We start from the raw sequence: 24,185 nt of genomic DNA on the forward strand, positions 1-24,185 counted from the left end.
GGGGGTGAGCGATGAGATCCTCGAGAGGGCAATGAATACAACGATCTGTGAATGCATGGTAAACTATTGAGGCGTCTGCGAGTCAATATCGGAGAAACACTGCGCCACCTAATTATCGGGGAAGATTAACGTCGGCTTCGGTTATCGATTGTCCACGGTCCAACTGGCGGTCAGACGAATTCGAGATATCTTGACGCTGTCTGCGGGTCGATATCTCGGAGATATCGGCTGTGGATTTGCAGTTTGGCTGACGAACATTCTGCCAGACAGCGAAGATAGAATCGAAATACAATTTATTGATTCTGGCTCGCGAATGGAAATCTGGGATTGATAATTTTCAACGACAAGTCGACTCTCTGTTGATTGTGAACATTATCTCGGAGAATTCTCGTTATTGAAATCTCAATGGAAACATAATTGAAGATAATTGAAGCAATAATCTCCGAGAGTAATTTAATATGTGGAGTTTCTTAATATTTGTGGGAAACTGAATTCTTGTTGGGATTGATTTTTCGCTAAAGCGTGGAGTTAATCGAATATTTATGAAACAGACCTGCCTTGAGATTCTTTTCACGACTGGATCTAAATAAAGAAATGGGGATAGCTAATTGTGTTATTAAATTTGATGGCGATTGAATGCATGGGAAGCGTAGGATTCATGGGAATCTGAATTGTTATGGCTTGAATATCATTAGAATTCATTTTACTAGGCTAAGGGTCATTGAAATTTGTGCTGGCGGTTCACTTAGGCATGGAGAAAATTCTAGAAATTTGAATATTTAATAGAAAGAAAGATAATTGACTCTCCACTAATTCTCTAAAGTGAATGAAACGTTTCCAATCGACTCTTCCAATTTTTGCACCTGTTGCGATTCATCAGCGGCGGCGTGTGCGAAAGGAAACGAGGAAAGCGATATTTTTCCTAGCGAATGGAGGCGAGCAAGCGCCCGTTCTCGATCGAGATAAAAGCTCGGTAAGGAGACAAAGGAGCAGGCCGGAAGAGGGTCGCGAAAAAACAGGCACGTGGAAAATGTCACCGCGTTATTTGGCCCGAATTCCAAGCGCGTTTCCCTTGACGAGACGCCACACAAAATTCGGGGATTTTGTTTGACCCATAAACACAGATCACCGATAAATATTCCACGGTTCTCCATCGAATGCTTCATTCTCTCTCGCCAAGTGATCCCCCCTTCATCTACCCTAAATCATAAGGTCCATAAATGGGCATCGATGAAAGAATGAAGCTATCCTCGTTTCCTTTCCCCACGTTTCGAAGACCATCTTAAACGAAGCAACTCACTCGGCCAAACGCAAGATAAACGCAGCCGAAACGAGACGCGATGAGAAAAAGGACGCGAAAGATGGGAAGATATAGTGGATGGGGGACAATGAAAAACGTCTCGCGCAAAATGCCAGACACGGCCTCGAGCCGAATTTCGTCCTTCCCAAGCGATGACAAATGATGATGACGACAACCAGGATGGTCCATCCATACGCGCTCTTCCTCTCTGTCTCTCGCCCTCCTGTTTCCAGCCATCGCACCCTCTCCCTCCCCATAAAGGTTACCATGACGACAAGGACACCCCATTTAGGCAGAAACGACATGCGCGCCTGAAAGAACCCTCCGTTCGATCGCGTCACCCCTCGATATCTCGATTCTTTTCCCGCCTTGTTCGACCGCGACCCGCGATCCACTCGAGGAAATTGCGCCATTGAAAATTAGTGGAAATTTATGAAAACCTGAAAATGTCGAGTCGAGCTGGGTCAAAATTTTCTTGAAAATGGAGAATTTTCCAAAATACCTTAGAACCTAAGAATATCAGTATTTCCAGAAATGTTAATACTCTGAATCATATTCTAAGACAGCCTTTTTTTAACGCTATCATAGAGTCTATATAAAATTAGATATTAGCGAATGATGATTTTTAATTTAATTTAAAAGAGACTCGCTTTGCTTCGTTATCTCTAGTCTGTGCTATGCCAACGAGTAAGTTGGATCTTGAGTACGCGTTTCCATAATATCCGTAATCGACGAGAACGTAAAAAGGCAGCCACGAGAATGGCTGAGATTCCACAAACTTTACTACGCGCGATCGAATGTTAACGTACTCTCTCCTCGCCAGCAAATGGGAAAATGAAATTTCGCGAGAATTCTGGGAGATTATGTTTACGTGCTCGTAGGGAAATTGGAAAAGAAGTTCCGCGAATCAGAGATTCCTGCAGATTCGCGATTGGCACGGTTCATTCGTTCCTTTTTCCATGCTACGCTCTGGTACCCCTCAGCCCCCCGAAAAAAGAAGGAAGTTCACGAGTGGAGATCGATTTTGGGGTGGAAAATGCGACGGCATGGAAGGGAAACGCGCAGAAAATGTCCACGAAAAATTCAAGTTACAAACGGATCCCCGTAATTTATGAGGCGGAAGTTCGCGAGGAAATTTTTGCGCGAAAATGGGCTGCGAAGCGAGTAGTATCTACGTCGGAACAATTGCTCACCACAATGAGTCTACGTAATGCCACGCTCGGAAAATTAACAGAAAATTCAGCGTAACGCGACACCACACTTGAATGAAGCTCGACCACAGCCAGCAGCTGTTCCATTTCAATGATCACTCATAAATTACGTGCTGCCGCGTTTCTTTCAGCGACTGGCGTGAGACTGACATAGTGCTAACGTTGAAGTTACCTGGAATCTGGAGATAGAAGCTTGCTAGCGATATCGGAAGGTCCATGCTTACCTGAAACAGAAAGAAAAGTAGAAAGTTAGCGAAATGTTCACTGTTGCTGACCCTTTTGGCATCGAGCAATTAGTCCGTCATAATCAAACCGCATTTCCCTAGCGGGATCGATTGCAGCCATTAGTGACCCCTGATCGACGTTGGCAATAATTAGACGACGGCATCCTGCTCCCAGTTAAGTCGTTTAATAAAACGTAATAACAGGGGGATAACGATGGAGGTTTGGAAAATCTTGTCTCTACTGAAAAAGGGAAGATCGCGAGATGATTGAAAGGAGATCACAGATAAATTGATCTATTGTCCTTTCACTTTCTACAGACTCGAGGAAGTTGCGAGGCGAGACGAAATTTTATTGACTAGCCATTCTTCTAATCTTTTATTCCTCCAATTATTCCTCACAAAACTGTTTGTACCTGCAAAACGATTCCTTCGTCAAATAGTGTAAACAACCGTACAAGAAATTGCATAATAATACTCGAGTATGATTTATGGATGAAAGGTATCGAAGGAAGGCGCTTCGAAAGACTCCGTATCGCACGATCGATCACTGTCAAACTTCGAACGCGATCGTCGTCGAAGGCAGACCTTTTTTCAACCGAGTCGCATTGTTCCTTTCCTCTCCCGACGATTTCCCATTGTTTCCCTTACATAACAGATCTCGATACGTTTCAACAGCGGCGCGAGCACATAAACAAGAGAGGCAGGGAGGCGGCGTTAATTCTTGAGATTTTCAACGACCCGACGATATCAACCAAGTCATCAGAAATACCTCGGAGAAAGCTCCAGGGAAGGGAAATTTGCATAAATCTTGCGAACGAGGGAACGCCAAATCCCGATGAATCCCGACAAAGACCGCCACCGATTCCGCTTTTACTTTGCCACTGAATTTTCCATGGCTTCAAGTAGGAGACATTATTACTCTTCAAACGGGACGTTTGCTTCTATCTCAAAATGACACTCTATTAACTGATCATCTCCTCTGTAAATTGATCCCTGATTAATCTCGTGGAACGTTCTTAGTCTCCCAAACGAACCTCGAAAATCACGAGAAGAATGTTTCCAACAATGAAGAAAATAGAATGTAATCACAGTGTTAGGTATACCTAATACTACAATAGAATCGCGTTTTTTCGAGCCCAAGCTCAGGAGTCCTCGCAATTGAGCCTCGGCCGATCGATCAAACGCTGCACGGAGTTCAAGCACGCAACCCTCGAAGGGAAAAAGACAGCTCCAGCAAGAATTCGAAACGCATCAATCCAGGAACCCCTAGTTATCGGAATTTCCGCCCTAGTTGCCGCGAACACAGACTTCGAAATTCGAAATTTGAATGGGCGCGTGGCGACTCGCGATACAGCTGCACAATTGTTTCGACTGTGTTGCTCCGTGGTTAGATAGCACTTCGACCTCGCGCACGTACAGGATAAACGAACTCCGCTCGAATACGAACCCCATAAGTTTCTCAGAATTCGAAATAGCAATCTACGATGCATCGATATATTCCCCATTCGAGCGTTTGCCCATCGTTCTTTCCTCTTTATCGACCAACTGTCTCAGTAAAAATTCCTCTGCGAGCGTTTGCACGCGGACAGGCTTCCTAAAAAACAGAGGAATATCCAGAGCTCGCCATGAGCTACTCGTCCTTCAAAGGATCGGGGCAACGTTGAAGGAAGTGACGCTCCTTCGAAACGAAAGACTTTGTCGAGTCGAGAGGGTCGAAAGGCAGGAGAAAGAGAAACAAGACAGGCCCCTTCCGGCAGGAAAACGATCGAGAAGTTGCCGAGTTTCAGTTTCATTTCGAGAGGACGACGCCCGGCCACATCGACCCGTCTGGACGCGACAGGGTTTCAGGAACGTTTGTAGCTGCCCAGAGAGAATGCTCGGGGACGGGCCATTGTTGCGGAGGTGTCGTGCGTTTCGGGACAGTCTTCCTTTGATCGACCACCCACGGTCTATGATAGCATGTGACTGCTTATCTCCTTTGCCATAGAGCCCATGAATAATTCCTTTCCCTGTTCGACGCTCTCCTCGCGTAGAAATCAGCCGAGTGCTCCTCGCGTGTGACGCACTGTTTTTAATGAGTCGCTGCCAGCTTGTGGGTTGAGATAAATCCGATAACGAGTGAGTGTTTCGAGGCCTGGGAAGTCTGGAGATTTGGGGAGTTCAGAGGCTTGAAGGAATTGAAAATCTAGAGGATTCGAAAATCTGAGAGATTCGAAAATGTGAGAGATTTCAAAATCTGAGATAATCAAAGTTAATAGTTTCATTTCCCTAGAATCGAATTTCCCAAAATCCAGCCCCTCGTCGAAGGCTACACCAAATGGAAACCCATTTATCGATGTTGGACTCTGCCTACACGGCCAGCGTGTAACCTACGCTCGTCGAAGCCTACGCGGCGAGTAACCTTCGCTGGTCGCGTAACCCACACGCTGATGGCTCGTAGCCTGGCGAACGCATGCAGGTGACGGTGAAATAAATCTGCAGGGCTCCGTGTCCAGAGGAATTGAACGCGTCAACGTAAAGTTTCTCACGCGAGAACGACGTTGCACGGCTGTTACGCGCACGACTGCTTCAGGACCGCGCTGGAACGAGAGCGGGAATGCGGCCGAGGCAAGAGCGAGCGTGACACACGGACGACACATTCGACCAGGCCCGAAACTTCCAAAATAGCCGCCAATCCCAGCCCACAGACGGTAGCTTTGACTCATTCAGCCTCTGCTCGGGCGCAACGCTCCGACCGACTATGTATTCCTCTCAGTGCTCGCTCGAGAGGACAGGGGAACTTTGAGCCTCTTCGCAGGCTGATCTCAAACGATTCATAGGCTCTCCCGTATGCTTGTTAGCATTAATTAACAAGTCTGATTCTTATCCTCAAAAGTCAGCCTTCACTCGCTATAATCTCGCGATTCGTTACTAGGGGCCAGCTTCAACACATGCTGCTGAGGGCGATTCGTCTACGAATTCTTATTAGAAAGGCAAAAGTGACGAAATCGGGACAACTGGTAAGTTAATAGTGAGGAGATACGATAGTGAATTGAAGTTAGAGTAAATAAATTTGAGTTTTCCTGCCTTTTAACTTTTAGAGCACTGTGCTTTTTATGGTACAGTAGAACTTCCATTAATCGAGTAAATTTCCTGACTTTTGGTCTACCTAGGTTTTTGATGATTCACTGTGGTAGCGATGAAAGTATAGTAGAACTTAAATTGAGGTCCTATAGAAAATAAAAAAATTTGTCATTAAGGGGGAGACCCAGTATTGAATCTGAGGCTTGTCTGTTCATTGAGGGTCTATTCTACTTCAATTTATCGAACATCTAACCAGCTGGTACGACGTCGCGCCTTGGGTAGACCTCCACAGCTCGCCGTCTGCGATTTTTGCGACGGAGTTGCGTAAGAACGCGAGCGATGTATAAGGACTTAACCTTGTAATTAGATACCGTGTCGTTTTACTTTTTTTCGAGAACGCGAGACACGATTACACGATCCTAGTGGCTCGTCCGATATCGAAGGCAAGCGGAGAGGAACGGCGCGAGGGGAAGGCGGAAGTACACGGTGGACGATATAATGAAAGCATTCCTCTACTTTTAATTACGACCTTCTATCCCATGTGCAGCTTGGAAAAGGTGAAAAGGATGTACAGTAACTTACAGTAATAATGGAATATTCTGGTCGGCCATTTTCATTCAGTTTTCCACTTAGTATTTTCTTAAGTTGCTGGACCCCATTTTTATCTGATCTTCCTTATTAATCCTTTATTCGCTGGTTCGTGTAGAACACAGAGCGTAAAAAAATTCGTTTTTCATTGAGTGCAAAGAGGAAGGTTCCTCGTTGGGTTCAGCGATTTCCATCGAGTCCTCTTATCGGCACTTCCGGTGCGTGCAGGGCAGGCAATAAAGCGAGAAATATTGCACCGACGATTCTCTGCTGCCGTAGAAAACTTTCATATTCGTAGGTTCGAGGAGGGGAAAAGTGCTGGAAGAATTACTGCGACGGTGCACTTTATCAGGGTGCAGTATTAGCGAACTTCCTACCTGGGAAATCGTAAATATGCAAAAATATGGAGGAATTCGGAAATCTCTGCGAATTCGTGGGCAAATCGCTGGCAAAAGTGATAAAAAAGATCGCCCTTTTCTTTCTAAAAAATTGCCATTGAGTGAGAGGGTTTAATTAAAAATCTGATGAATCGAATCGGAAGCATTCGAATAGACCGCCACGAACGTGATTGGGGTCGAGATTCGAGCTGTGATTATCGCTAGAAACGGTCATTAGCGCGGTCATTAAGGGGGAGATTGTCCAAGCAGCGCAGGAATATCAAGGAGGAGTATTCGAGTTGCTCGAGAGGACTAATATCGATGGCTACGACACAGGTTCGTCCTGGAGACGATATCCTCGACGTGATTCCGTGTCTCGGTAAGTGTAGCTCACGCGAACATTGTCGAGTAATTGACCCTGAACCTCGTACCGTTACAATCTTGCTAACTACACACCTGCTACGCTCGTGATTAGTTGCTGGTGCCGCGAGTCGAATCGTACCATCGATTCCTCGATGGCTTCTCTCAGGGGAGCCTATCGCGATTGGGCACTTAACTTCGTGGGCAAAATAAACGATCCATAGCTCGTTCTGCGTATAAACGTATGCAGAATTTATACTGTGCGTAATGTAAAGAGGTTGAGAATAAAAATTGGCTTAAACGATAGTAGTGTCTACAGTAATTTGTAAGTAGAGCTCGCAGGAAATAACTCGTGCCTAGAGTTACCTATTTCTGCACTTCAACCTGCGCCTAGAACGATCTATGACTTTAACAGCTCATGCATGTCTACAGTCTACAGCTACCCATGTTTAACACAACCATTTCAGGAATGACTCGTTCATAGAGTCGCCTATGCCCAGAATAACTTATTGTCCAGAGTAACCTATATCCCAGGGGTGGAAGTGGCTTGACTCATCGATGCGAGAACACGCGTGGCCAGAGGCTCGCGGTATCGCTGATAAGCCTCGAGCACACAGCCAGCCACAGAAGATAAACGACATTTCGATACGTTACCCTGAGCCCGAGAGATAAGGCTAGAATTTCTTTCGAAACCCATAGAGAGGCAACGTGGAATCGAATATATCTGGAAAGTTTGCTAGAATGTTTATCTAAGCGATAATTTGTGCACCTATGAACTGGCTTTCCATGAGAGGGACACTTAAACGTAATAGTCGGTCCAAAATCCGTTCTGAGACTGAAATATCGGAGTGAAACTTCAATAATTCATTCGTCCAGCTTAGATTCGCATAGAGTCGAAAACGCGACGCGATTCGCAACGACAGAATAAAAATGTTAATGCGAAGAAGGTCCCGCCGCGTCGATAACTAATTTCCAGGGTAAGTCTAGCCGGAGTCGAGCGTGCAGGAGGCGTCGCGACGCTAAAGGAGGGTCGGGCATCGCCATTTTCCAGGGGTTACCGTGGCGCGCGCGACAGAGTTCATTTCCATACTGTAATGTACAGCACGTCGTGGACCATAGAAAGGGGTGGACCGCCGAGGGTTTGAATATACGTTTATGCGCCCTAACTGACACGAAGGGCGCGGAGGGAGGCCCAAGATCCTGAAAGCTCTGTGGCTCTTCGCGGCACGACAAAGCCAGTGCCGCGTTAACGAGTCAGATTAATCCTATGTGAATGCGTTCTGCGGTCTTAATCATCGTCAAATCGAGACTGCCGCGTATTCTCTCTCGAAATATCGCCCGAGCTCGCCTCATTTTCCCCAGCCTCGTCTCCGCGCATTTACCAAACTGCATAATCCACCGAAGGGCTGCTCTTTCAATTCAAACTGTCGACAATTATTTCGTTGCGTTTCGGTGAGAGCGATCGCCACGCTACGAGGGAGAGAAAAAAAAATTCCATTTTTTGAAAGCCTCGAAACTCGTATGCACGTAATCCCACGGAAATCGTGTTTCCCTTCGACGCGTTAACAGCGTGTTCAGAATCCACGAATCCGTGTTTTTCCCTCGCTAAAACAATCCGGTACGTGTTCGATTCCTCGCTGATTCGATCCAGCCCGTTACGGTTTTTATTTATTCGTATAAATTCCATCGAGAGAAGAGCTCGAACGCGTCCAGCCCAAGTCCCGCTTAACGAGAGAAAAATAACGAGAGACGCGTTAATCGTAGAATCACCGCTCCCCGCTATTGTCCCCGACGAAAAAAAAACCACGCTTCGATAAATCGCGTTTTCCCTTTCCATTCAAACGTCGTTTCCACGTGATTTCATTATTTCCCTGGCGCAGAAGCCAGGCCCGACTCGCAAGGGTGGCACGTTTCGAGCGACTTTTTAATTGCTCGCGACAAGATTGATGGCGGGGGGCTGATTCCATTCCGCGATTCGATGTCGAGTCGAATTACTCGCGATTTGATTACGTCGCTGAGATGGCAGATTTCGCGCAACGTCGGCCAATTAGGCGAAAGAAATGTCGTAAGGTGGTCGTAGAATTTGCTAAAGGCATTTTTACCTCAAAGAATCTTTGACTCTCATCAATATTTCTCTCGCTATCACCTCATCGATAGCTCAAGAAACTTACTCAGAGACGTAGGTACGTTTCCTAGAGTTATTTGAAAGCATAGGCCCTTTACTCTAAACACGATCCTCGATTCCAAGGGTACAGTGAATGTTGCAGCGAACTTACATCGAAGGAAGACTGCTTCAAGCTAGGAAAGACTTCTGAACCGAGTCCACAGCAGTTAGTGGTTATCCACCAAGAGCAAAGGGCACTCGAGAAACTTTATCCGACTCTCTTTTGCTTCCAAGGGTATCGCGACTATTCCCAGTGAAACGGGGATGCACTCAATCTCTCTGGATTTCCTTTGGGGAAAGCTGGAGGTTCGACAGAGGGCCTTGGGAGCCGAATCCTCGCGACGCGCGCCAGCTGGCCGTCGAAGGTTCTGTTTCCACCAGCTGTTCATCCTCTCGGTTGGACGGCACAAAGGGGCCCAGGGTACGATCGAAAGGAAGAAGTTCCCGTGGCGGGTCGAACGTGGGAGGGCTTCGAGGACGACAAAAGGCCAGGTTGCTACCTGTACACGGACGCCAGGTGCTGCTCCCTCCCTCTGCCTTCTTTCCTCGTCGGGACCAGTTTCGTGGCAACGCTCAGGTAAAACGCAGACACACGTCCCACGTGTAACCTGCGCCGAGCCCGCAGCCTCCAACTGGCCCCGACTAGCTTCTTCTGATGGACTCGGGTAACTCGAGTCTCTTCGTCTTTCAACTTCCGTCTGGTGTTCGATTTTTTGCGATCGGAGGACCATTCGAGGCCTCGCTAGAATTTCGATTCTAGTTCCAAGTTTATTGGGTCCACGTATCGCCGAGGAGCAGGCCACCAAAGCGAGCACAGAGACCAAGCTGAACGGAGTTCAGTGGAATAAAGATAACTGTAATCGAAATTGAGTCGACCTGGTTCCCTTTCCCCAGCCATCGCCTAGCGAGACGAGCGAGCCTTTGCTCTGTAGCTCCTCGATTCCAAAACGGAAGAACTCCTTAAGAGGGTATCTCTAGAATCACGTTTGACCCTAGAACACGAGAGGGCACAGTGAATGATCGCCTCCTAGACACAAGGGTCCCTAAATTCAATCAGATAGCTGCAAACTCTCTAGGAAGGAACTAGACAGAATTTTCACGCATCGTTCGTAACACGCAGCCGCTGCAGACGCCATTTACATTCCGCTGTTAATTAAGCAGAAAGGATGCCTTGGATCCACCTGTTCCGCAATAACGCCGAGCATAGCTACGACCCAGGCGACTGCGAAGACAGTAAAGGGATCTCGGAGAGGACAGCGAGTGGAAAGGCGCGCTAATTCCGCAGCCAGCGTTGGCAGCTCGGTGGCACGATTGACAATTAACGGATTTGCCGGCAAGCTAACGTTGGCTTGCGTAAACGTGCCAAGGTTGCGTAGCCTGCTGCGAATTTTTACGCTCGCTACTCGAGGAGAGAACGGTCGAGCGCAGCTTCGGAGCAACTGAGAAAGGAACGAAAAAAGTTGCTATACTGGGGCAATTTATTGACGAGTGACGCTCCGCATTGTATTTGTTACTGGGGCACATCGCGAAATATCTGTTTGGTAACCAGATATCGATTCCATTTAAGTGGGTCGGCTTTGGCAGAGGCCTGATCAATCTGCTGGACCTGCAGATGCCTCGAGATTAAATCCATCTCCTGCGTTGCTTTAGAAATGCGGATTCCTTGGAATGGTCATAATTTAGTCTTGCACAATTTCTAATCCAGCTAATAGGCTTCCCACTCGAGAGCCTCTAGTCCATGAAGAGTTCTGTTTTTCGTCACGCTACACTTTCTCTCGCGATACGTGAACCCTGAAACCCAGACCCACGACACCCCAGTGTGAAACGCTGAGTCGAGGAAGCTCAGATTTCCCAATGGGACGTAGGAGTCAGCTGGAAAGTGCAGTTCGGGCTCAGAAACATCGAGGAGGACGTGAGACGCAATTGTTGCCTGTGGCTCGTTAACAACATTCATGGTCCTATGACCCATATGTGGATCAGGACAATTTGAAGGACATGTGGCAGTTCAGAAAAAGAAGAGAGCATCTGTCAGTGGATTTTTCAATGCAAAGGCTATCTAGCAGACGCTGCCTTGGGTCCATGGATAGTCAGGTCAGGTTAGATGGCATCATGGTTCGTGATCGAAGAGAGAGCGTTTGGTAATAGCTCGATGAGCTCAGTCCCACGATTGATCTAGGGAACTTCACTCGCCTTTTCTGACCATTCTTGCCACTGCGGGTTTTTCTGCGCAGGAACAAGCGACTTATTATGGCCGCATAAGAAGCAATTGTTCTCACGTAATAAGAGAGCCAGTGTTCTTTACACCACCCTGTTCTTTGTTGGCGCGTTATAAAACGCCGTAAAATTGTGTTACGACCGAGCAGCGACGGCTCGCGACGATTCTTCGTCGCTCTTCGTAGATTCATTGGCCACCTAGATCCTTTGTCGAGCTGTTTCTATTGAAGCTTGGAGAGCAGGTGACGAAAAGCTATGCTCTGAAGTCGAAGGTAGACTGTTTAGTGTCTCATTCCTTGAGATGTGAAGGTAGCTTGTGGATCCACGTTTCATTAAATCTTGATGCAGCAGCTCTCGCGATGAATAAAAAGTAGAAATACAAATAAAAATAAAATCTTCTATACTGTCAGTTCCAAAAAATTAATGCTGAAGAGGTCGACCAAAGAAATGGTTCTCCAGGAATCTCAAGATCCTCCAGTCTTCCTCCAGGATTTTCCACGGGCCAACTAGGCAAAGATTGCAACAGAAATAGATATCGATGAGAAGGTCGGAAAAGAAGTCGAACCCTCGAGACTTTTTCGTCAGCTATGCAAGGGAGCCTAATGAGACCAGCTCGTAAGGAGATTCAGACGCAGGTGTGCCGATTCGAGCGAATTCGAGTGCCAATTAGAGTGGCAGGATTATTATTTACCAGCATTCGCACCCTCTTTGGCCTTCTCTCCCGTTTGTCGGCCCTTCCTGCCCATTCCTACTGGCAGACTTCATTAGAAATTACATCGAGTCGCGAGCGTGCGCCCTCGCTTATTAAGAGGAACTCCTATTACCAGTCCGTCCGAGTGCTTGCCAGGAAAGAAAGGAAAAAGAGAGACACTAAAGGGATGAAAGGGAAAACTCCACCCTGCCACATCTCCTATCTCTCCTGTTTTCTGAATCATCAAGGTCCGACGCTTCGACGACGAATCAGAAGTCGCCCCAACGAACAGTCAGTCTAATTAGTTACCAGAGAAGAGCGACTCCCTCCAGGTGGAAAAATTGTTTCGTTCGTACGAGAGATTCAGTGGTGAAAGTGAAACCTACTGAATGCAGAATGAAAATTAGAGGGGAACGATGGTGTAAATCCTTTGATTCTCTTGACAAATATCGGTAGCACGATGAAAGCTTTAGTGGGAAGAAAATTTAGCGATATTGGAAAGAATCGACGAAACTGTCGATGCTTTACTAAATAATTAGCCAAAGGAAAAAATGAAGTTTGTTCTTGAGACCTCAGGATGGTGCACCCTTTTAAGCGTTTTCGAGCTAACAAGTTCGAATCTCTGCTCGACGAAACAGGCAACCGAAAGCACAGTTGCCCTCTCGACAAGCTTCCACACCCCTGAATCGTCCTCCCCTGGTCCCCACCGCCATAATTCACCTAAGAGAGAGCCTGTTTCTCTCTCTTATTCTCTCATGTAAATACGCTGGCCCGTGTGGAGCTTGTGCACGCGCAGACACAGAGCGGTGGTCTGTGTATACAAAGAGTTCCTCGACGCCGAGGGATCGGATATTCGACGGTGCAGTCTGGTCCATGAAGCTTTTGTGCTCGCCAGATTCGAGGGGGTAATTTCGAGAGGCAGCCAACGACGAAAAACGAGCTCTGGGGAGATCGACATAAGGCTTCGGTATCTCGCGCCCTTTTTTCGCCCCCCGACAGGGCAAATCAAAATCGAAGTTAACTGTTGGGCAAGGTATCAATGACAGTTTCAAACGAAAGGATTTTTTTTCTAACTCTTTTGATGAAGCAATTTTCGACTTTTTTAACTATTCACAAGGGACTCAATTTTTCTAAAATTTCGGCAAAGCCACCGATTCGTCATTGGATCCCAAAAAGCATATTTTCCCAGCCACTTTGTTCAGCCTCCACTTTCCTCTACTGACTATATCTTTTGCGAAACTATCAGCACAGGATTTCAAAGACGCCAGCTCACCCGTGGCTCCTAATTTTGATCTCGACAAAGCAGAAGCTCCGAGAAAAATCGTAGCCAGAGTTGATCGGGGTTCAGGAACAAAGGTAAATGTCCCTTCTCCATAGTCGAAAGTAATTTGGCCGCGGTGAGGTTCAATCCGAGTCCTTTCGATGAACAGAAGGAGATTGATGCTTTTCATCGGGACATTTATTTGGGAGGGGCAAGAATCGATTCGAGATACGGTCGGATTGCACGTCGCCCTCCATGGAAATTTATTCGGCGATTTTAATAAAATATCTCGGGTCACGGGGACCCTGGAGATAAGCCGACGTTTTGAATAGTGTATTCTGTTGTGAACGGAACTATCTGACCCGAGAGGGGGAGGATTCCACTCCTCGAACGACAGCTTTTCGATGGGCCTTGATGACGGAGATAGAGAGGTCGAATAATCGGTGAACACGCGATTGAATCTAGCGCCTGGAGGATATCACAGGGAGAAAGTACTTGGTAAGTATAATTTAACATCGTGCAGAACCATCAGAGTATTATATTCGACCGAGAATGCATCCTACTTCTGCTCTGCATAGTACATAGGTATAGACTTTCCTTCTTACAACTTACCAAAGTATAAAATGATTATATACTACGATCGATTCATCGATCGACAAACGTAACTTCACAAAAACAGATACGCAGGCCTCCACGCGACGCACCTTCATTCATGAAACACGGATGAAACCTGATACTCTGTCCCACTTTGCCCTTCGTGTGCGTGCGTCTCGTTTTTTGCTACGGCTCCGTTCGAAGCTGCTGAGCATGCACTTTTTTTTTACTTCGTGGAAGACGGTCTAGTAGAAAAAACTGGCGTTCCGTGAGCGACGCCTCGTCGCGTGGACGTAGGCCATCGTTTCCACTGACTACTCGGTTTTTTACCTCCGCGACGTCAGCGAAATCGGAAACGAGCAGCTGCAATTCTCAGAAACGGCAGGGGACTTCATCGTATTATGGAAACCGTGCCTATACGACGAGGACAGGGGATCAGGTGCATACGTATTTCCTAGTTCCACGTTGGCTGCCATAATCAAGAGACTTTTGAAATAAAAAATTGTTGAAAAATTGAAAGCACGTTTCCTGTGAATTTCACCTGAAACACTCCGCAGTTTTCACTCCACTTTCCCTCGGGACTGAAGTCGCAAGATTCCCTCGTAATCGAAAAGACTGAAAGCGACCTCGAAAGTCGATTCTCGAATCCTAAAGACCGACCACTTCCGTAGGAAACAGGCACCAGGTTGGAAACGAGTGAATGGAGGAGCGAACGAGGATGCACGCGTATCGCGGCCCGCGACAGGATGCGAATAATAATAAGGCGAGAGATAAGGGGCCCTGAAAGAACTGGCCGATCCTGAAACCTCGAGAACCAGGTCAACAGCCGGAAGTACAACCGCGACGAGCGTCCTCTCCGAGAAACGCTTTCGTCCCTCTTCTCGCCTCTACCCAGCATGCTCCTCTTCCTGTTCACCACGTTCACTCGCTTCTACTTTTGTCCCCATGCACGCGCCACAGCTTTGCCTATCCACGACGAGCCATTTTACCCAGAAGACGCATTTCAGTTTACGAGGAAACACGGAAGATGAGTCAGATTTTCAATCTATAGAGTTATAATTGGGTCCACAGAAAGTGGCAATTAGTCCAGTTCTTGGCTCCATGGCACAGCTGATCGCCGATCGAATTAATTCAACAGGGCTGGATTATTCGGCATCAAGTGCAACGTGCACGGACACGACGCCAGACCAGCAGTTAGTTACACGTAGTGACCGTCACTCGTATCGGGCCTGATAACGTATCCTTAACTCGAATTAGTGTAAAACCTGTTTCCAACGTGATATGCGTTTATGCAAATGCGGGGAAGCACACATCCACTAATAACGCGACAGTGTGCCTCCTCGACCGCCCTTTTCAATTCACGCACGCAATGCTTGATCGCCGTAGGCACTGCTAGTAAAATTCGACTTTAATCCTAAAATATTGAAAACTAGAGTGTTCTCAAGCTACTTTCCTTTAGCAAAAAATTCCATTATATTTTAATTTTGATATTCAAAAATAACCCTTGAAAGATCTTCAAGATCACTATGTACCTACATAAGAACTACTGATTCAGGGCTGAATATATTCCTAGGATTAGTTCGAATCCATTGAGCGTACCTAACGTATCAACTTGCGATTTCTAAGTAGAAGGTACACCTCAAAGTGTGTTAATGGCGCCTCTTCCAGCGCGTAATTCGTCAAAAAACTCCATAATACATTAGCAGCGTGAAAGCAGCGGGACTAGTCGAGAGAAACAACGTTCGCCGTCGACTCGATCGGCGAAACACTGCGTGGACTCGCAATTTCCATTAAGCCGCGAAACAGCCGTTAAAAATCGGAGGAGGAGTATGATTTACGATAATATGCGGTCATTGGCGGGGCAGCGCGTGTTCTGGGCACGCAAAAACGATCCCTGATTGCGGTCGTGATTGATAACGAGCGTGCGACGTGGCACGCATGCTCCACAGGTGTGTCGGTGATCGTTAAGGCGCGTCTAATTGAATATACGCTTCAATTAGGGCTCGACATTGGTCGGCGGTTGGGCGCGCTCCCGACTTTGGTCAACGCGCGAGGACCATCGAGATCGGCCGCTGAATATTTCATCGGTCGAGCGTTCGTTTCGATAACGGAAACGAGGAGGCGCAGGAGAAGGGATTTACGCGTCGCCATTTGCAAGTGAAATAAGTCCTACTCTCGTTAGCTATCTTCCAGAGCGTATCACCCTGACCTTCGCAGATACAGCCTCGATTTCTTACAGTATTTCCAATCATCAGCGTCATCAGTGTCACTCGGGCCGAGGCGTTAAGAGCAAAGCTCACTGGCGACGTCGACAGGGGCGTCCCAGCGCGTGCACGCTCGTTAAAGACGGCTCTAATTGAACGTAGGTTTCAATTAAGGCTGAACGTCGCTCGGTGGTCGTCGCGAGGACCCTAGGCTTGACCAGGCCACGGGTCTCCTCCCTTCGGCGACCATAAACAGCCACGGCTGCAACCTCCCCCGCCACCCTCTGGCCAACCCCGCCGTGGGTGCAATGCATCTCGGCTGGCGCACGTGAAACAAGCTGGCCGCTCTGATATCGCTCTGATTTATACACGCATTACCATCCAGACTGGACTGCCGCATCGTGACCCGCGTCGTTATTACTGCCTCGCGTGGGTCGTGTCTGGCCCACCTCGACTATCGAGCGCTCCAAGAAAGTGGCTGGCAAAATCTCTGCTGACTACTGAGATCTTTCGTTAGAAATTCAAGTCGAAATTGTAATTGTAGAAATATTAGATTTTTAATTACTAATTGGTGTATTAGTCGCTGGGTGGATTGTCTATCCACTGACTCGAGAGAGTACATGACTCTTGTCGATCGAATCTAGAGCCATATTTAAATATTCAAATTCCATAATTCTTTCGTAATGTCCCCAGCTAAGCTTCAACAAATCTAGTGGACCAAGGTAATCCCAAAATTATGGAAATAAGCCCGTCAGCCGCAGAGCCTCCGCGCAAATTGTATTCGAATCATAGTCAGCGTTGTTCTTCCCGCTCACTGTCAGTCGTGAAACGGTATCGCGAGCCAGTAGCGGTGGCATAACGGCGTGCTCTGTCAGGAGAAGCGATGTGACTGGCGTCGGTCCAAAAATCGCCGATACACGCGTGGTAAGCAAGTGCTGGGTCGAGGTACAGGGGTGTCGTTGGCTCGTTCGCGACAGGCATAAATTCCCATCCGGCGGTGTTTGCACGGCCTCCGGTTAATTCCCGCTCCCCCATCGACTCCATCGAAAATTGTTCGAGTTGTTTATCGCTTTCGAGCGTGGCCAGCCGCGGAGGCTCTATCTGCACCCTCTCGACGCGACTCTACCCCGCTGTCTTTGCGGTGCAGTCGCTGGGAGCCTCGAAGCGCGACGAGGTGTTCCAGATTCTCGACGCCTCGGCTGAATCGCGGATATGCTCCTTTCGCTGGAGAAGAAAAAAGCGAAACTCAATTAGCGGCGTTTAGTCGGTTTCTCGCGAAAGCTGTCGGGCATAATGGTCGCCTTCTCCCTGTGGAGGGGTTAATCTTTTATTAGCCGGGAAAAGTGACGTTTCCCCTTTTCCCCAGGAGCTACCACTTGCCTTCGGTGAACGGCAGTCGGAACAAAACGCTCACTGTTGCACCCTCTGCCTCCGTCCACCCCCCGTGCCCCTCCCCTCGTGTCTCTATTCCCTTAATTTGCGTTCTCTGCACTTTGTTCCTTGTTAATTCGCTATTTACACGCGTCGCCGCCAATTCTGCATGGTGGTAGCGTTTAATAATGTTTCGGAAGGTAATCCGCGCGAGGTTGTAAAAATAGAGGCGCAAGGAGGATGGTCGACGGAGCGAAAATTCAGGCATTAAAGAGGATGGACAGGCGTGGGCGGAGGTCCCTGCGAAATAAAAGCCACGGGGAATAAGCGTTCATTTGCATGTACGTGCGCGTGAATAAACATGCGAGCCCGCCGCGCGCGTTTCGAGACGCGAGCGGTGCAGGATCAAAGGGGCTCGAGAGGAAGGGACACCAAACCCTTTGCTAGGCCAGTCGAAGTCGAAATCAATTTCTTCGACGTCAGCTGCGCGCATCGTTCTTCGTTTCGAATTACGTCTCATGCTGGGGGTGGGTGGAGCGCTGAAGTTACAAATATCGATGCTCTCTTCGCGGAAACTGACACAGAGCTTCGCGACTCGACAACATTTTTGGACGTTTAAGATAGATAAATATATGTATTCAGTAACTTCTACTTATTTCGACAAATTTGCCTCGTATTTAAAAATTTGAAAATTTTGAATATTTAAATATTTGTATATTTGAATATTTGAATATTTGAATTTTTAAATATTTAAAAATTTGTATATTTGAATATTTGAATTTTTAAATATTTGAATTTTTACATATTTGAAAATTTGTATATTTGAATATTTGAATATTTGAATTTTTAAATATTTGAAAATTTGTAAATTTGAATACTTAAATATTTAAAAATTTGTATATTTGAATGCTGCAAAATTTAAAAATTTGAACGAACACAAAAGTGGTTTCACACTCAACTGGACGATAAATTCGCGATAGTATCAGGCGGTCCTTTTTAATCAAAAGAATATTATCAGACGCAAAACGATTTTACCTAAAAGATAACTCGCTGAAAGATTCCCAGCCGCTATCGATCAGAGACCTAATCGACATTCAGTCTGCGAACAATCGAGGAGCCAGACAGGTCTAAAACCGAGGCCAGAAGACCGGAAGCGTCGTGTAATGCCATCGATATTAGGTTTACGCGTCGCTCCATGATCTTCCCAGGGAAGCCAGCGTGCAACACAGTGGCGCAGCATACACGCTGCTGGCGAGACCTTTAATTACCAATTAGGCGCATTATGCACCTGCGATTATCAGCCTACTGTATCCGAGGTTCGTGTGCGCCTGTCGGAAGGAAATTGTCTTGCGATAGGCTAACAAACACGAAACACGTCGCGCTGACGGTTGTCTCTAGATTCGCTAACGATTGATCCACCTTGACAAACCGCTCGACAAATTAGGCGAGTTCTAATGACGCCGCGTTGGATCGTAGACAAACGCGAAACCAGTCGTTGAGACAGCAATTATTCAGGCTCCAACCACCCCTCTGTCCTCTGGAGCAATTACGAGCAATTATATCCATCGTTCAATTAACAGCTCTCTCCGAAACCTTTAATTTCGCTTTGTCGCGCTTTAACGTGATTTCCTCGTAGAAACACATTTCAGAGAGGATTCCATGCCTAATGATCGCGTGGCGATGTTACTGATGAATCCAAAAGTCGAGCATTTCGACTCCCAAATTGTTGGGAGGGAAAATATTTGGGTGGTCGACGAGGCGCGAATCGAATTCCGCGGAGTCCCCGCGGGGCTCGCGGAGCTGCCGTCGCGACGACGCGCAACTCCGCGCCTGAGATCCCCGCGTCCCTCGACGTCGACGTTGGCGTCGGCAACGGCGGCTCGTTACACTCGTCGTCGACGTCGCCGCCCCCGGCGTCGCGACGCTCATCGATTCGAGGGGCCCCGCCCCTTCCGCGGACGTTCCAGTGACGTCACTGGAGCCACGGCACCCCGACGCGAATCGCTCGCCTCGTGCGAGACTATTTCCACCGCGAGCCGCTGATATCGCGTGATACTGATGTTCACAAGTATTTCAACGCTTGATTGGACTTGATTAAAATAGATCTGAACGAGCCTCTAAAACTTTCATTTGCAGATTAAGAATGAATTCGAGAGTTTGCACTCAGAGATTGGGACCTTGAATTCATGATGTTCCTTGACAGACTCCAGTCAAGCGAAGTGGCTACCATAATCAGTGACAGATTCTAAAATAAGTTCTTTAACTTAGAAAAATAGTTAGAGATTTCAAGCACCTGGAAGACGTCTTGTAGAGAATATTGACTTCGTTTAATCGCTTAAAAGCGGAGGCTAGAAAGCGTTACGGTCTTCGATCAGTCTGATAAATTAGATAGTGGTAGGTAAGCGAATTTTGCAGTTGGTATGAGTGAAGATGGAACAAGTTATGAATTCTTGGAAAGTAATTCGTCTCGAAGCTTTCAAGACCCTACCGTCATAAGTTCTCGTCGAACGATCCGTCGATATTCCAGTGGAAACGATTTTCTTTGGCATTTCGCTTCGCTCCTTTTCACGGCTCGTCATTTCGCATCGTTTTTCACCGCTGGCCCGCGGAGCAACATTGAGCGTAAAACATACAGCTCTTGTCCGATATTAATAGCTCTCTCAACGATATCTCTTGAATTTTGTAGCTTCAACTGTTGGGAGATTATAACTGCAGTGCTGCTCAGTACTTGCAGCCTGATGTGCATCGAGTTTCCTCTTCCTTGGAGCTGTGCTCTTGAAATGTATCGACTGTAACGTATGCTGTCTAAGGACTAGCGGAAGTAGAATATGGTAGGACATGTACAGCCAAGGCTGCATTACGATTCCATCTCGAGTCTGGTCTATGCTAAGCCTGCACTCTGCTGTATACAAAATATATTAGATCTACTAGCCTGTTCTGAGTAGAGAACGCTGCTGTACTCTATGGTCACTATAAACTATAGCTGCAACACTGAAACTGTATGGAGCTTGAACTATATGCAAATCTCGGGACCTTCCAAACCTGCTGCAAAAGAAGGATTATGAAACAGGACCAGACTATCATATTCCCTGCTTATGAGCCTGTCATTGCAGTCGCTGTAGCTTGAAATTGTTTAGAGCGCAAGAGTTATTTGCGTGCACTGCCGCTCTGAAGTGGGTTAGCGAGAGCTTAGGTTGACCTCAGAGATATCTGTGGCTCTAAGGTGAAACGACTGAAAGAGAATTGCAGTTTGTGCCACAGTTGAAGTCAGAAGTATTTTTAATAGAAGAAGATTAATTTACAGGAACTATCCTCTGAAGAAAAGATGCTATAAGAAGACATGGAACAAGACAGATACCCAAAGCTCTGAATATCAGCATATACCGTGACTAACTTTGCAACACGAACTAAAACCGAGCTAGAACTACTATTCTCAACTTGTGAAAGCTCAAAACCCAATACCCAATTTCGAAAATCCTTCAACCAAGCGTTGCTTAATCATCTCGGCTCCGAAGCTGAACTCTACACAGATCCCGCGACGACAATGGCGTAGGCCATAAATTCCAACAGACTGTATACCCAGTGGACGCGCAGGTATCTCCAATTGAACCAGCCGCCCGTAATCCCGTCCTTTTTCGCTCGTGAAAGCACCATCCCGACAATGCGTCGCGACCGAGCATAATGCAACCTGTGCGTGATGCATGGTTGATGGGGCCAGGACACGGGGTCGACTAATGGACAATGCTTATGGTTAATAATCTGTCCGTCGTTGGAGCAGGCACCTCGACGCGAGCGTAACCGTTACGGGAGCGACGCTGGCGTCTGATCCAACAGTTGGCAGCGTCCGCGCAACGTGATTAAGCTTCGTGTCGGCGCGGGTTCGATCTCGGCGATGATTGGCTGATTCTCCAGCGGGATCGAGCGTCGATCGTGAAACGCTTCGTTATTCCGGTACGTTACGCGAAAAACGGGATCACGAACCGTTGCGATTCCTGTGGGGAGTCTCGTCATCTAGATGCAGCAATCGTTGAGTTGAAAAATAGTGCAAGTCCAAAAACCACGTTTTGAGACGAGGTATTTAGAAATATAACAGCTGGAGTCAGAGAAAAAAGGTGAATCTAATGCAGAGTGACTTAATACATAGACTTTAGCCCTGGGGTCCAGCTACAGTTCTGAGCTTATTTGAACATGGCTAATTTTAGACCTGAACTGTCCTTCAACTCTCAGAGTCCCAGGGACGACCATGAAATGAGAATTTATGACGTTATTCTAAGACAGGGTGCTACTAAATTCTGGATCAGACCGTGGGTCGATTGATTGCAATTTGATTAGTTTCCCACGATTCGTGAATACCTACGCGAAAAAGATATCCTATCCCCAGAGAGGGAAGTGGAACGATAGGTGATCGTAGAGGAGACTAAAAAGGCGTCGCTGGACGCTTATGCGCTAGCATTGTTGTATGCAGAGTGGTCGTCGCGATGAATTGCAAATTGGAGCGGCGTTGTAACAGTATTGCGTTACACTGTTACCCGCATAATGCGTATTCCAGAAGCTGGATTACCGTAACAATCGGTGCATCCTCTACCGGTTCGAGCTTCGGTTGATTTAACTCGTTTCCTACCCCTCCACGGGGAAGGGAGGAGAGGAGCAACCCCTCTCGCGACTCGAATTCACCGACCGAGTGCAAAACCTCGTCCCTCTTTCTCCCCTCCCTCTCTTTTTCGCCCCTCGAGGCCTGCCCTCTCGACCCCTACTTCCTCTCGCGCACGTTTTCCTCTCCGTCGATCGCAATCTCTGGCTAGGAAAATAAAATATCGACGAGGCGCACGGTTGCACCGTATCGACCCGTAATAAATTATCGCTGATAATCGTCGCCGCGATAAACGTCGCCGTTTACCGGTGCCCACGATATTTCATCGGCTCGCGAACGATCGTTCCTCCTCGCTAATCACTGGTCGAAAATCGCCAAGACGTCCGCGCGACGACCACCGACGGACGCGTGAACTCGCTTCGAGGAGCTCACGGAACGCTTTCCTTCCTGCTCGTACAACCTCTCCCCTATCGATCCAAGACCCCCCTCGTCGACTTTGCGCGAGCCAGACAGAGGCGGCAAACGAGCCAGAAATTCCTAATATCGGCGGGGAAGTTTGGGTAGCTCTGCTGCCCGGGTTAATTAATGCGCCCGCGGAGACGCCTTATTGGGGACGCCGATAAGTCGTCAACGTTGACGTCTCCGTTCTCAGTGTTCTGGATTTCGAGTATAGGCCACGGCTTTTGGGAGGAATTTTAATTATTCTGAACAGATCTTCCGTCTATGAGTAATGAACTGGGTCGTGAGCGATAGAATCTGCTGATTGGTAATTTCGAGTGAATCTTCTAGTATCACCTTCGACAGCGGATATTCAAAACGGACGCGCTTTGCCACAAATAGGGCGCAATTAACCACGCATTAACATAAACTGAATTATGGCGACTGATAACGAACCGCGGATACCTTTCGCGTAAACCGATTATCTCGCGTTTGTATGCAAAGGAGGTCTTCTAGTATCGATGATTGATTAGGATTGTGTGATTACAACGGGACAGTAATTATAATAAATTTATGTACTAGGAAATACTCTACGCAGTGGAAGAGAAACTGGACATTTTTTACTTATAAAAATTCGATGGAACAGGAATAAGAAAATATCTCAAGATTTAATGACCCTTTTGATGATTTCTAAATCAGTACTCTCCAGTGCCTCGATTTCTAGTATTTCTATTAATCATACAAAAATGTCGAGTTTCATCCACTTAAAGCAAAAGAAGAATTAGGTTTCTAACTTAAACGAAGTTCCTCATTCTTTTGGGGCAGCGAAGCAAGGTCCACGTGTTGAAAAGTCGAAAAACGACAAATTCCCTTGTAACCGAACGAAACAGCCTCGAGAACTCACGGCTGCGGGTAACAGCAACTGTAACCGACCTAAGTACCTGCGCAGGCACTCGGTAATCAGGGCCATTGACTTCTCAAAAGTACGTCGTGCACGCTCCTCTCGTCACGAGCTCCACGATAGCTACTCCTGGGCCCCGAGTCTCTTCCTGAGCTCCCTCTCCATCCTCTCTAACTTCTTCCTATAGTCTTCCCCCTGGTACGAAACCAGCTACTGCTACTCGTAAACCCTTTATCTCTGAATCGCGAGAGCACGTATCGCGTCGCACACTTTCGTACTTCAATAATGTGTGGCTACAACATGGGCTTTCGAAAATAATTAAGAAATTGAACTCTTTAAGAGGAGAAAGAAGTTCACAACTATTCTAAAAAAAAATGGTACGGAATTTTCCAGTATCTGAAATAATTTTTCCGAGAGAACTCGAATGCCATACCATCGAGAGACCTCCTGATGTAGACCCATAGACTGCAGCTCCCAAAGAGGGGTCAAAAGGCTACGAAGCAGTGAAGAAAAACCCTCTAACTCCTCATCACCGCGATTCTCATTATCCCACGCAGCAGATAAAGAACATGCTGCTGTGTCGTAGCACCAAGATCCTCCAAGAATTCGAGTAGCTAGATCCAGCATGCCGCA

The 24,185-nt window shown here is 47.2% G+C and overlaps 1 protein-coding gene and 1 long non-coding RNA gene across 5 annotated transcripts in view; one reads left to right on the forward strand and one right to left on the reverse strand.

The window, feature by feature from the left end:
* Positions 1–24,185, forward strand: part of LOC143178567 (uncharacterized) — a 120,020-nt gene that overhangs the window by 93,632 nt on the left and 2,203 nt on the right. The gene's annotated exons all lie outside the window — the stretch shown is intronic.
* The window catches only part of Nmo (serine/threonine-protein kinase nemo), a 115,423-nt gene that overhangs the window by 71,247 nt on the left and 19,991 nt on the right, over positions 1–24,185 (reverse strand). Inside the window, exon 1 of one of the 3 annotated variants that reach the window (XM_076377299.1) lies at positions 23,986–24,028. The exons of the other annotated variants lie outside the window; for them this stretch is intronic. Coding sequence (XP_076233414.1) covers positions 23,986–24,014 — 29 coding nt within the window. The 5' untranslated portion in view covers positions 24,015–24,028. Of the gene's footprint in view, positions 1–23,985; positions 24,029–24,185 lie in introns of those variants that run through there. 3 annotated transcript variants of the gene reach the window in all.

Source organism: Calliopsis andreniformis, chromosome 4 (assembly GCF_051401765.1).
Source record: "Calliopsis andreniformis isolate RMS-2024a chromosome 4, iyCalAndr_principal, whole genome shotgun sequence".
NCBI lineage: Eukaryota > Metazoa > Arthropoda > Insecta > Hymenoptera > Andrenidae > Calliopsis > Calliopsis andreniformis.